This window comes from Balearica regulorum, chromosome 2 (genome assembly GCF_011004875.1).
Source record: "Balearica regulorum gibbericeps isolate bBalReg1 chromosome 2, bBalReg1.pri, whole genome shotgun sequence".
NCBI classification, from domain to species: Eukaryota; Metazoa; Chordata; class Aves; order Gruiformes; family Gruidae; genus Balearica; species Balearica regulorum.
The window spans coordinates 101,695,353-101,709,729 of NC_046185.1; the positions used below are offsets into that span (position 1 = coordinate 101,695,353).

General features: G+C 37.6%; 1 protein-coding gene across 6 annotated transcripts in view; it reads left to right on the forward strand.

Annotated features, from left to right (window-relative positions):
- The window catches only part of CDKAL1 (CDKAL1 threonylcarbamoyladenosine tRNA methylthiotransferase), a 441,944-nt gene that overhangs the window by 397,519 nt on the left and 30,048 nt on the right, over positions 1 to 14,377 (forward strand). For 5 of the 6 annotated variants that reach the window (XM_075745163.1, XM_075745164.1, XM_075745166.1 and 2 more), the window contains one exon: positions 12,957 to 13,040. The exons of the other annotated variant lie outside the window; for it this stretch is intronic. In XM_075745163.1, the coding sequence (XP_075601278.1) occupies positions 12,957 to 13,040 (84 nt within the window). The remainder of the gene's footprint in view (positions 1 to 12,956; positions 13,041 to 14,377) is intronic. 6 annotated transcript variants of the gene reach the window in all.

Genomic DNA, 14,377 nt, shown 5'->3' on the forward strand with positions numbered 1-14,377 from the left:
TTAACAATATTCCTCTAAAAATACAGCAAAAGCTCTACTCTCTACTGGCATTCGAGCATAATGGAATATAGCAAAATCCACTACATAAAATGAAAGGAGTTTTTTTGCAAACATGTCTGTAAACTGCTTTAATCTATGATCTTGAAAAAGAAAAGGAAAACAAAAAGCAATATAAGGATATGCCCAACTTCATGTTGACGTAATGATGAAGCTGCTGATAATCACGGTTAAAATGTTGGTTTGAAGGTTCGGTGGAGTTTCTGTTTGTTTGGACAAAAATTGTTATTCCATGACTTCTTTGGGCAAGGAGACTCTTTTCATTTAATAATAGCTTTTGAACCAAGTATATTAAGAGTTGGGAGGTAGCTGTTTTATTATTTATACTTATCTAGAATTCTAAGATTGTGCTAGAAATGCAGGCTTTCCAAGCCATAATATATTTTGTTACTGCCTTTTCTAACACTTGTGATAGGCACGCTTATTAATGATAACATACACAAGTAGTTATCTACTATGCCTATGTAGTTTAAATAACGATGCAACAAACAGGAGAGCTAGGGAAAAAGATGACCCTGCCCTAATTGCATAAAATGGGTGGAAGTTGCAGAAAGTTATCCTGTAGTGTGTGGTAGCAGGCAGTATCTGCTGAGTTCAAGGGGTTGTTACAATGGCTTCTAAAGCGTGGCATGGTTTCTTCTCACCACCTCGCCACAGAAATCCTGTCCCCTGCTATGACAGCGTCTTGCTGTCGGCTCCCAGTCTGGCTCACTGAAAACAGTCTCAAATCAACACAGCCTCTTTTCTTCTCCCATCAGGTGGGGAACGTCCCTGAGTGTGCCCCACGTTAGTAGAAACACTGTGAAAATGCACATGGTCAATCACATTGCTTCTGACAATACTGAAATTTAAGATCTGATCTGTGGTATCCAAAGCAGTATATTTACCCCTGACGGCATGGAAACATGTTGCTGTTGCATCTGAAGCTGTCAGTGTTCTGTGATTTGCCGAGCTAACTGACAGTGGTGATGAGGATGGTGAGCTTTGCCCTTTAATCCCACAAAACTGGTGTGAAGCCTTTGTGTCGTGGAGTTCTGATACTGCCACTTTCTGGTTCAAACCACTAATCAAGTCACCAGTGTATGATGTTTATAATTGAGCTATGTCCTAAAATCTTGACATTCAGCTCTGACAACTTTGTCCAAGCATAAATAAGAAGAAATTATGTCTTTCACTTTTGTAATCTTTAATGAAGAACAGAGAATTTTTTTAAAAAAAAAAAAAGTAGTAAGAAGCAATTACATTGACCTGTTCCTTTTGTTTCGAGTTCTGTAATTACAAATATTTAAACAAAATTTCCAGTAATTCTCAGTTAAATTTGTGCACAGTTTTCCATTGCTGATCCCTGCCTTTACTGTAATCCCCATCAAGTTTCTAGAGCTTGAGACACCTGTGTGACCCTGAAGTGTTTGTATCATTTTTACTGTAACAGCTAGGAAAGACAGAAGAAATACAGTGCAAATACATGGAGAGTCATTTGGGTGCAGGAGATACTGGCTAAAATTTTATGTTAGCTAGAACTGATCAAAATAATAGTTTATGTGAAGATATGACATTTTTAACATAGTAAATTGTGGTGCCATTTCTACCACATCCTTTAGGAGAAAAGCAGTCCTAAAATTGTTTAGGCAGGAGCCTTCTTATTTTTAAACCATAAGCTTCATTCCCATTTCTTTAGTATGCTATAATAAAACTCCAGACCACATGCTGGCTTTCTTGGCAATCTTCTTTGCTTGTGCAATATGAAGCATGCATCAGCCCAGATCTGTTCACCAGTATAGCTGAGGAACCCAGCTATTATGCCAAGCAACTTTGTCTTCATAATTGCATGAAACAGTGTAAAACGTATATATCAATCTTTTCTTCTGTCTTACGTACCTGTTTTGTGTGATCACCTCACACAAAGTAGTTTCTTCTCTTCTTGCTGCTTCTGACACAAAGAGATAAAACACAAACAATGAGAGGTGGATTCTGATCGAAATTCTCTTTGGAGAATTCATAGCTAGCTGTTGAAGAGTAAGAGTGGCTAAGACAACCTAGGACTGGCTCATTTTTATACCCCATCTCAATTGTTGAAAAGGCAATTTAGGGTTAATTACTAGCATTTTGCCTTTGAAAACAAGCTGCTTATTGTGGTTTTTGCCTTTATGGGTGTACAGGAGAGAGGTGTAAAATGGGAAGGGGGCATAGATTTTGAAAGTGGAAAAGAGTAAGCTTCATTTTTTTCATGGGGACATCAATTTGTCTCTTCCATGCTTGGAACATCTCAATGTGGATGAAACTAAAGCAATGGCTTGTGCTTCCTCTTGCACGTGAGGCATGTTCATAGAGTCCCTTCAGGAGCAGAGCAATTTTCAGCAAAAATAAAAAGAACAATTGTCTCAAGTCATGTGTGGTAGAAAAGTAAGATAAAATTATGTGTTGGGCAATTCAGTAAGATGTAGGCAGAAGGGGGAAAGAAGCTAGGAGAGATCTTGCTGTTCTTGAGTTTTCAGTCTAAACTTGCTGAAGAGTTTTTCTCAGGAGTGGGAGTACTGTTTAGTCTTACTCAACTCTTTCATTCCAGTCAGGTGTGAGGAAAATAGTACTCTGAAAGGAGGAGACACAGAAGAGGAAAAAGGGTGCGACAGGAAAATAAAATGCTGCATACTACTGACCTTCTGATACGATCCAAGATTGAATGAAGGCAAAACCAAATGTATGGACTTTTCTGACAAGCATTTCTACATAACTTTGGTGCATTCATACATCTGGCTTTGAGAACATTAGAATACAGGATTGGCAGCAGTTATGGGAATACAACAGTGCTTTCTGCCTAGTATGCCCCATTCATTGATACATTTCTTTTAATGAATGGTGATTTGTTTCCTATGCCTCTGATTTTATGTTGCATTTTGACTGTGATTAATTGCAGATTACTTACAAAAGGGAATGGCCATAAATAGAAATTTGAAATAATACTTTTTCTTTGGAGAATTACTGTACTTACAGGGCACATTCTGTTTGTGTATGCAGGCTTTTGTCACAGAGGCATAGGAAGATCTTTATTCCTGAGCCTTTGTTTCACAGTTGTCCACCTTCTTTAAGGATGGTTGGCAAAGACTGTAAAGACAGACAGAGCCACTCCTTTCTTGACTATTCAAGGCTGGTGAGCAGTGTGTAAAGCTCCCTCTGAATCCCTATCGTCCTGTACGCTGAAGACACTTAAATCTAGTCTCTAATCATTCTTCTTGCCATACCCACACAGGGTTAAAAAGACCTGTTCACGTAATGGCTGAAGAATCTTTTTTTTTCTGTTACTCTTCTGTTAGCAAAGACTTTGTACCATAAGAAGCTTCAGGCCTGTCTAGCTACCATATTGTTTAGTGTATGTATCCAAACCATTGTGTTGGGTTTATTGATAATGTAAACGATACACTTGGTTTGGAATTTGAAACCTACTGGGTGAGAACTTAATATTGTCTGATTAGTGATGTGATATGCACAGAAGTGCAGACAAAATATTGACATCAGCTGTAATTTTTTTATTAAAAACTAGTTTTTTAGAAAGGTTTGTAATTTGGTCTTAGCACTTGCATTTGAGAATATAGCGTGTTTCTCGTTGATCCATCTGAATAATTAATTTCACTTGCCATTAAATGGTACAGTTTGTTTCGATTTTTGTCCTGTTAAAATTCAGCTACAGCATAGGATGTTGCTGCTTAGTTTGAAGGATTGTAGAAACCCCTAGTGTTGTCCCATTTTTGAGTATTTCTTATTGTCTGGGCTAAGTAAGGACTTTTCTAAGGAGGAGAAAGTTGCGCATAGTGGTATAGGTCTTGAAGAGAATTTACAAATTAATGAGGCCTGTAATTTGACGTATTTGTTTCTCATGTCACGCAAAAGGTAGTGTGCTGAGGCATATGCAGCAGCACACACTTGAGATTTCTGTGATAACTTTATGCATAGCCTTGAGAACCGAGTAGGTTATGAGGATGACGTTAGAAAGAAATACTTTGTCCGTAGTCATTTTTTTCTTTTTCTTCTAGAATAGAAGTGATTTATCTTACAATTTTCTTGAACTGATCTCTGTTGACTTCCTTTAATGGATAATAAAGAATTGGTCAGAATTATTATTCTGGTATGCTGATGAAGAAGTGTTTCTTTTAGTTACCTTTTTATATGCAAATAGTTGGCATACTGTTTAAAAATAGTAAAATGCATCACAACTACTTTGACAGTAATGACTATTAAATTCTAAACAACATGAAGTCACACTACATTTATCACTCTTTAATGAATCATTCACTTTGGTCCCTCTGTAAGCCCTTGATGTCATTTGTCATTCAGCACTATGCCGCTAGAAGTGTCAGCAGTTCTAGGGTCTTGATCATATGTTGGCTACCCTCAAAATAAAAATAATATCATTATCCTATCCTCATTAACATTATCAGCTGCTGACGATGTTCAGATGCTTTTTTGTCGTAGCCTGGGATTCATGTATGGCAAAGGAGTTTTATTATTCTTTTGAAAAGAAAGCTGATACATATTTATACCCTTTTTTAACTCTTTCGGTTAGTGCCACCATTTTGTATTCTGTTAATTAACTTGCAACAGTGTCATATTACATATTTTGTGTGTTGTTAAATGTGTTAATACAGCTTTTAGTGAATTTTGGGGAAGAGTTGGGTTTGGGTTTGCATACAGGGTCATTTTGGACCTTTGTTTGTTCTGTTTTATCCCATCTGCTCTTCCTTTGTTCTCAGACAACACTGGCTTCAGTTGTGGGATAAGCAGAAAAATTATACTGATCTTTTGGAGAGAAGCCCAACTTCTTGGAGCAGTCTTTTTGGTGTATTTTATGAAAACATACCAGGCTATAGATGTATTCTAAGAGCACCCAGTCTTACTGTGGGGATTCCAGGATCATGCCAGGGAAGACAGTATTGACTGTTGATTTGTATCAATGGTATCTTCACTTTGTCATCTGTGTTCTTGCATCCAGTATTTTCACCTATTCCCACTATTCCCAACTTTTTCCTGCTTTCTCCTGCTTATGAGGAAGCAACGTGCAGCTCTGTCTACGGTTTACTGAAGTTACGCGTATGTTAGGGCCTTTTATTATTCCTGGCAATTCTCTCCAACAGCTGGTGATGCTGAATCGGCGCTGAACACAGTATTACATCGGTCTGTGCTACATCAGCTCCCTTCTGACAGAGCCACTGGTGAGCAGTTTTCTTTCCGTAGTGTAGACAAGACTTTAGTCTGAGAAAACAGATTGGTATGGCAAGTTCCTAAAGTAATTTCTGGAAAAGTTATTCGATAGGGTATTTACCAAGGTGATTTATAAATTCTCATATAACTGATACTTGTCTGGGCTTATGCAGCTGTTAAAAGAGATCACTGAAACAGGAATTGCATATTGTTGCCTTAGCAACTGCCACTTCATATTGTGCTTAAATCACTCGGAAATATGCAGTGTATCTTAAGGAATTGCTTCCAACAAAAACAGCCAATCTTAAATAATTTTAAATAATTTCACAGAAGAAGCTGAAAGGATGGCCTTTCCTAAGAAAGACCATCATATTTTTTTAAGCTTGATAGCTTCACACAGGCTTAGCTTGTTAAAAAAAAAGCAAAATAAAATTTGAAGAACCCAAATATTTGTTTACTCGTGCCACCAGTATCCACGTGACTGCCGAATTGGCTGGAAGTCGCAAATATTTTTAAAATACTCCTCTAAACTCCATCTTCCATTCTAGAAGATCAGTATTAATAGTATAGGTTCCCATACTTACATTTTAAAATATCAAATTTCCTTAAGGGCGGACTGTTGTCTAGTTTTTTGTTTTGCTTGTGAACTCTTATGGTTGTGAAAGGAAGGTCTTAAACATACTTTACCTACTCAGGTGTTTCTTGTTCCCATTTTGAACTGATCTTTTAATTTAGACTTTTTCTGTAGGTATTTGCCACAGTTTTGTAGGGTTTCTTAGATCATCTGAAAGAAGAGGGGAGAGGCTTTTGCCAGTATGACATTAAGGCAGTTGCTCGAGTGCTCATGCTACGTGATAGTCTCAAATACCAGTTCTGCATAGGGTATTTTATATTGCTTTAGCAACTTCCCCAGCTTTGTGGCGACTACTCTGTGAGCTGTGTAACGATCGGAATTGGATTTTGCACAGGTGGAAACAGAGTTTCAGAGAGCACAAGGAAAGAGCCGGAGGAGTGCCTTAGCAATGTTGTGCCAGATCCAGAATAAAACCCAATTCTGCCACCTCATCCTTTTGCTGCTTAAGCCTGGGTTTACAACAGAAGGATCTGAACGAGAGAGACTGCTCTCAGAGGCAATATATACCTCCCATTTCAGAAAACTTATTTTCCTTTTATAACATTGTACACAGTTAATAAAATTTAGAAAGGTAACATGACAGAGTTGTCAACATGCTACTTTTATTACCCCTTTTCTAGGCAATGAAACTTACAGAATGTAAAAGGCATCAGATATTTTGAGGACCAGTTGTCATTTTTAGGTCACCGCTCACATCTCTGAATATAATTTTCATCTGAGCTGCGTGGCAGGGTTTGTACGTGCTGGAAGAAGCTACATTTTCACAGCAGGAGCCCAAATCAAAATGAAGCAGTCAGATGCAGGTGCACAGTAATAGAAAGGATCTATTTACCCTGAAGCATGAGCGATGGGCCAAGTGAGCAGAAGCAGTCTACTTCCATCTCTCGCCTCCTTCTCTCCCTACCTTTTCCCTCCCCCCTAGCTGTGCCAGCAAATCCATAAGGGGACCAAAGAGAAGGTGTTTGCTTGCTTTTAATGAGCTGCATTGCCTGCTGCTGAAGGTCTGAGGCACTTTTTTGTTATGCTGATTGTGTACTATTAGAGCTGCCTGTCTTTAATTTATACCTAATCCTTCCTTCCTGCTTGCACAGCCTCAAGCCAGCCTGGAAGGTGGTTGAAAGAGTTTGTCTTGTGGGCATCTGTTGCCTGCGTCCATTCTGAATTCTTGAGTGATGCTCTGGAAAGAGCAGTATGTCTGAAGCATCTGTGCCTAAAACAGAATGGCAGTTTGCTTAGATATTATTTTGTAAATCATACATTTTATGTAATCCTTTTAAAATAAAATTCCTGCAGCTTTGTGTAAAGATGGGCAGTTTAATAATGGTCAAAGTCAGCTGTATTGGTTGACAGTGAAATGAATGTTGGCTGCTTTTCACTTGGGATTCTGGAGTTCTCTAGTTAAGAGCTAAGTACTTTCCTACGTGCAAAGACGACCACCCAAATGCTGTTTCCAAGGCTGCAAAAAAAATGAGAAGTGTAATTCAGGGAAAAACACTGACTCATAGCAAGTGTGAAATGGTAAAATTTAGCCACGCTGGACATAAGTACAAAACAGTCTGATATGGGTAGTGGGACCGGTAATATCCACTGTCTTTTAACAGATTTATTTGTAGTTCATCCATAGCTCTGTGATCTATGTAAGAGATTGAGAATTTTGTTTTCCTTGCTAATTAGTGGCATTGTAGGACTGAGGCAGCATTGTCTAGGTTTGGGAGGAGCATGTAGGAATACATGAAATCCGTGTGGTGAATTCTGCCGCTTCCTCTGTACCACTGGAGTGGTCAGGTTCTCTGTTTCTTTTGTCAGGTGTAAAATGGGCCAGACACATGTTGTAAAGATTAATCTGATTGATGCTTGTATAATGTAAAAGATACAGGACTCTAAATATTAATGTCACCCTGTTGCTGCATTTCTGTACTAGGGTTATGCACTAAACATAACAAAAAGGAGGTACCTACCCGTCTGGAATTAGCAGCAGTGGTAGCACGAGCCCTGATAAAGTGGCAGCTGTCTATGCTGTATGCTAGAAAGGTATTTTTATCCTGGCTTAAAAATTGCCACGCTCAAGAGCTGGACTGTTTTAATGTTACTGCTTTCCAATCTACACATTTAAAACCTAACAAGTGTGTAGAAAAACTCTTAAGACAAGTCCATTCTTTGTCTCCAGTACTACCTTCAGAAAGGGAGAGATGTATAGACCATAAATGTTGGAGGACCAGTGCTGAGCACCAGAAAAAAAGCAGTACAAAGGAGAATTAGGAGAGAGATGTGTTCTGGTATCATCAAAATGGGACTATGTCTTAAGTTTCAAGAAACTTTGCCTTTTTTTACAGGGAGGTTGTGGCACACCTAGAATTGTCTGTCAGGAGGAGAAAACACCACCAGTGTATAAATAGAAGGTTTAGAAAACGCTTAATTATCCTTTTCAAGCAATTTGGCTTCTAATTACGGAAGGATTAATGTGATTCATAAAAGTGGGTCCAGCCAGCAATTCTTCTCTGCTGTATAGGGAAGGACACACCATCTGCATAATCATTAAAGTATGTTTTAAATAATTAGACCACAACTGAAAAATTGGGAGAGAAGTATACCAAAATCGATGTAGAATGAACACTTTTTAAATTACTTTTTCTTATACTTTGTTATACTTAGTAAAGGTCAAAATATGTATGTTTACCAGAAATATTCTGTACATCAGAGTAATCTGTTAAAACATATACACATAAATTGTGACAGTGTGTATTTTTTATTGCCTTTTTTTGATGTCTTTAAAAAATAAAGGAAAGTAGTTTTGTGTGGCTTCCAAGCCTTGTCCTAACTATGCTCCACAATGTTTGGGGTCAGAATCCAAGCCAGCCTCCTTCAGCATGAATGGAGAAATGCTCATCGATTCCACTATGAGTTGAACTCTACGTGAAGGAGGCTTCGGCAACTGTCTCTAAATCAATGGACATGGCTGTATGTGCAGTGTGCCTTCTTCTATGGGAGAAGAATAGAAATGCAGTGGTTATTTATATTTTTTTTTTAGCCAAACAGAGACTCTCAAAAACAAAAGTAGCAAAATTCAGATAAAAGAACAATAAGGAAACGGTGAGAAAGATTATTGTGCCACATGCTCTGGCTGTCATACGTAAGGAATCAAACTGGAACAATTATAGTTTTCATTAACTAAAATAAAAGATATGGGGCATACGTTATTTGAGTATAATTACAGCAGGCCATTGTTGACATTACATAGCAATATTCTATCAAAGCATGTAAACAGGACCTGTCTTTTCACCCATACTACTGTAGAATTTAAAAAAAAAATCTTGTGTTTTCTGTGATTCAGTCAGTTTTGGTTTAAAAAACAAACCTAATTTGACTGCAGCTGAGAAGGGTGTTTGACATTTCTTACCATTCATTCATTTTAGAAAACCATCCAGCTGGAAAAACTGCTTTTTATGGTATTCAGTAAAGGAAAAACTGAGTTATAGAATTATCTTGTCAGAATTTCCTGGACGATAAATGAAAATTAAATAAAAGTTCATAAGTGATTTGATTACTAATTCTGAGATTTACAAACCACCTGGCAACTGTTGCGGTGTAGTAAGTGATAGGACCAGCAGCGCTTGTTGCATTATTTTTGGTGAAAATAAATTCTCCTTGTGTAAATGATGTGACCAGTCTACCTTGGATGGGGGAGGTTTCCAGGCAAGGTTTTTGCTATCGTTCATTATTATTCTTATGCTATCCTCCATAAAGAAAAATATCCTGGTTCTACAGGAATCTTTCCAAACTGAGATGCCAGAGCTGGGTTTCCGCAGTTTCAGATGCTTTGTCAGAATTGTAGTTCCCTGAGAGCTGGAACTCATGCATACCTGTGGAAGCAGATGAAAGAATAGGAATAAAAATAAGGTACTGAATTACTTCTGCTGGTACATGCCTCAAAAAAAATCATCAAAGGTTATTATAATTATGACTGATATTAGATATCGTGTCTGGTTTCTGCATATTTAAATTCTTTCTGAGAGAGGTGAAACTTAGGCACTTAGAGATCCCAGGGGAATAATTGCAGAAATGATGACATATTCCACTTCTTGGAGAAATTTAAATACCAAAGCTGCATTCTGCGTACTTAGATTTCTTCTTAATTATACTTGGATGCAGGATAGATAGTCATTTTCTGTCTTACAAATCCATGTAGCCAATTAGTCTTGTAGATCATGAATACCCAATGGTCTAACTCATTAAATGGAATTTTCCTTTTCTGTTGTTATGGAAGGAGTCTGCAAATAGCTGAGTATCATCGTTCTCTGTGAGCTCAGCCTTGGCCAAGGCTACAAATCCAGTAACTCGAGCAAGTGAACAATTACTGGCTTTACCTGTACTCCATACAGTATGCCATCTTAATCTTGTGTGTGTGTGTGTATGTAAGCGTAAATTGGTATAGGCTGTTCGGCTCCTCTGATAATGCCACAGTTTTGATGCTATGTGACGAATTTAGTCTTCCTGATTTCCTCCCGTTCCCAAAAAATTCTGAGCCCAGAAGCTCTGTCTGGCCCACTGAGACATGGAGACCTGAGGTCTTTTTGCTCATGGAACCAAAGATGAGAAAAACCGGCACTGTGTCTCTGAAGAAACCACTGCTTATATCAAATGATCAAACACAGGTGTTCTTTTTTTCTTCCTTCTGATTTTTTTTATTATTATTGTTATTTTTTGTATATCATGCTTGGCATTCTGTCATCTGAAAGTATGATGACTACACATGTAGCTTAGACTGCCTCACAGGCAGGATTCATAGAGACGATGAAGGCAGAACGTTATGACCAGAGAGAACCAGGGAACCACGAGATAATTGTGAAATGAGTTACAGACCCAGGATTGCTTTGAGCCAGATTTGCTGAGTTACGGTATTGGTAAATAATGAATATACAATGTGAGGACATGACTTGGTGATTGGCCTGGGTGCTTTTCAGTGGTAGCGTGTTTCCCCAAGGGTGAGTGTTGCTTATCTAACGCTTCATCCTCCTCTTTTTCGTAACATTGCATGACATCTGAGACTTTGGTACTGTAGTACTACAGCAGATACTGAGTTATGATTTTAAAGGCTACGGTCTCAAATATTATAGAAACAACAAAACCTCTCCATTCAAGGGAGGTGTTCCCTGTAATCTTATTACTGGAGTAGTTATCTCCAGTGCCTTCTTGACATGTATTTGCAAAACTCCTCTGGGGATTTGAATAGAGTAACTGTTTTCTTGAAAGAAAAAAACACTTTACTGTGTAAAGGAATGGTAAACAGTTACACTGAATTTACATTAATAAAATTTGAGTATGTTGTATCTGTTGTTGTTTGTACTTGCAGACTTCCCAGAGAAACATGAATGGAAATTTTAAATGTGTTATAAACAACTCTTAAACACCCTTTAAAAGTGTGCAAAAATATACATCTTTTCTACTGTTAGGATTCTGTTACTAGGTCTGTAACTCAGGGCTTGTGCTCCTTCTGCTGCCTACCCCACACTTGCGGTCCAGGGGAATTAACTCGAACTGCCTTTGGGGAGATGAGCTGGGTGCTCGCTGTGTCCCCTGCTCTCCAGGGTTTACTTTGGGAATACTCCAAGTATGTGCACAGGGAAGGGAAGGCAAGAGTTATTTCATGAAGTCTTTCTGTTTGACGAGTGGAGAATTATATATGTATCGCGTGTGTGTATGTATATATATGCGCATATATACTATATATATATACGCTGTAATGTAGATGTGATATTGCTATTCTTATTACTTCATGTTCTCTTTTTCTGGCATTGACTGTTCAAGAAAATCCTAATCTTCTCTTTTACTGCTCGTACCTTAAAGAATCAAAACATTATTATCTGATCTGCATCTTCTTGCTAATTCCCATGGATCTTATGGTGGGGGCCTTAGAACTTCTACCTAACAGTTGCCACTAGGGTGTGGTGGAAGTCTGTCAGGGAGGGGGGAGGGTCTTGAGTGCAGCTTTGCTCACAGATATTAAAAGTTTGGAGTAAAATGTGAAACCATTTTTTATTCTCAAAATACTGGCAGCAATAAAAGCAGTGAGTAAATTTAACTTGCCAGACAGTTGTAATTTGCAGAATACATTTGTCAAATAGTTTGGAAAGAATCCAGGGCACATTTAGATGAAAAAAAAATAGAGATGGGCTCAGACTAAAAATATGAGCTACATGTCCTTCTAGGTTTGCAGAAATTAGGCTATAAACTTCGTTACGCACCTCTATAACGGAGAAAATCAAAAGGTGTTGTGCGGGGGATTTTGAAGTTTGGGGAAAGTCAGATTTGTCTTGGGGGCTTCCGCTTAACCACTGGTAGAACTGGTGCTTCCTTTAGGCTGTGTTAGTGCATTTGGAAGTTGGGAGGTAGAATTGATACACTGAGATTTTTAGCCTAGTTTTTATTTGGCCTATAATATCTCTGTGTCTGTGAGTTGTTTAAAAACTCTTCTTCGCTGAATCTTTGTAATTTGAAGCGTTGACTCCACTGTCATGGAAATCAATGTGGTGTCATGAGTACAGCTTAGTGAAATCACCAAGAAAGGATAAAGAGATGCCCTATCAGGGTACATAACGTGTGGCTTTTAAAAAAACCAAGGCAAATAGATGACCTTGGATGGCATCTCGAAGCTACAGGTCCCTGCTTCTCCCAGATGCTGCTGGGGGGTGTGTTAACCTTTTTGCAATTTATTGTGCGATTTTGTGCTGAATGTGAGTATTTTCATAAGTTGGATGAAGCTGTAACGGACTCTGTGCATATCTGACATTATTTATTGTTGTGTAAATAAGAAAAATCAGTTTATGTTTCTAAGTTGGATTTTCATGTTAAGCCATTACAGTACCACAGTTCTAGCCTTCAATTCTGACTTTTAACCCTGTAAGTTTTAGATGGTTTGAAGTAGGGCTTTCTGTGCCCCACTTTCATGCTAACACAGAATTTTCTCAGAGAATTCTATTCTTTCTGCTAAGAGTGTTTGTAGTTGCAGCTCTCTTCTGAGTGCAATTAATTATTTTTGTTTTCTAAGTCATCTCTCTTGTCTTTTATTTTCCAGGTTGGTGAGAGGCAGAGGGTTCTGGTAACAGAAGAATCCTTTGATTCCAATTACTATGTTGCTCACAATCCTTTCTATGAGCAGGTACAGTTAAATAAACAAAGTAACATCTTTTTGTTTTATCTTTGCTTTCTGATAATCTCAGCAACACGGCATGCCACAGTGCAAAAATAATTAAAGAAATTAGAACATTTTCCAGGAAAGGTGTGACCATCAAGACCTGTTTATGAGATATTTTATTTCTGTGTTGTAAATACTATTTACCTGAAATTATGTTAAGAAATACACAATGGCACTTCGAGTATACAGCACGAGGAGGATACATGCTATATATCCAAATAACATTATTTGAACGGTTTAAGAAGCTGTTAATTATTGCAGTAATTTTAATTTCTGTGTCTCCAAAGTGTTGTGTTCTGAATAGTTGAATATTGATAACTTCTATGCGTCTTTCAGAAAATCCTTTCAGACAATGCAGTTTGGAAAAAAAAAAAAATCAAACAATAGGAAGGGTCAGAAGCTTCTTTACATTAACACTGATACATTGTATTTCCTTTTATGTACTTTCTATAAATTAATTCTTTTCACACAGAAACATTATCTTTGAGCTGGGAAGGACATACAGCTTCAATTTCACAAAATTATTATTTTTGCTCAAAAGCAGATGACTTGTGGAAAACCAATGAAATTGGCTTTTCTGAATCATCATGATTTCATTCTGGTTTTGCCTTTGGCTTGTTCTCCATTTTGTTGCACTGAGCAGTTTGCTTTTGCTAACTTTAGTTATTCAGTTGTCTGAACCTGGAGAGGCTATTGATGATGGCTGTGCTTATATAGTCACCCATAGTGCTTTCTTCTGCTTCCAGGTTATGTTAAAGCATTTATTTATTTATTTTTGCTTAGTAGTAAGTAACATTACTGCTCTTGAAATATCTGTTTCTATTAATTAGATATCAAGTTCACTGATTATTTTTCCTCGGTTTCTTTCTTTCTGTTTTTATAAATCTCTTTTTTTTTGTTACATCTCTAACCTCTGTCTAAGTCTTACATTACGTATCACTGTTCCTTGCTTTTGTAGCTTATCAGTCAGATTTGAAGAACATGGTTTTCCATTTAGCAATTAAAAAGAAATTGCTGGGGGCTTTTTAGTGAAAGTTTCATTAATTAAAGGAAAAGCAGTATGTCAAACAAACAAAAAGCGTTGATGTTTTATGCACCTAATACAGCTCCTGATTGGGATTGGTAAAGAATACAGAAAAAACAAATAATAACATAGGGAGTAATTTTAAATTTTATTATGGAAGAATTACTTTCCATTACTAAAAGGTACATCTTTTCCCTAAAATCTTATATGCAGCATGTTTGACAAGGGTAACATCCTACTGTTTGCCCAGGTAAGCACAAGAGTTGGTGCTAGTGAC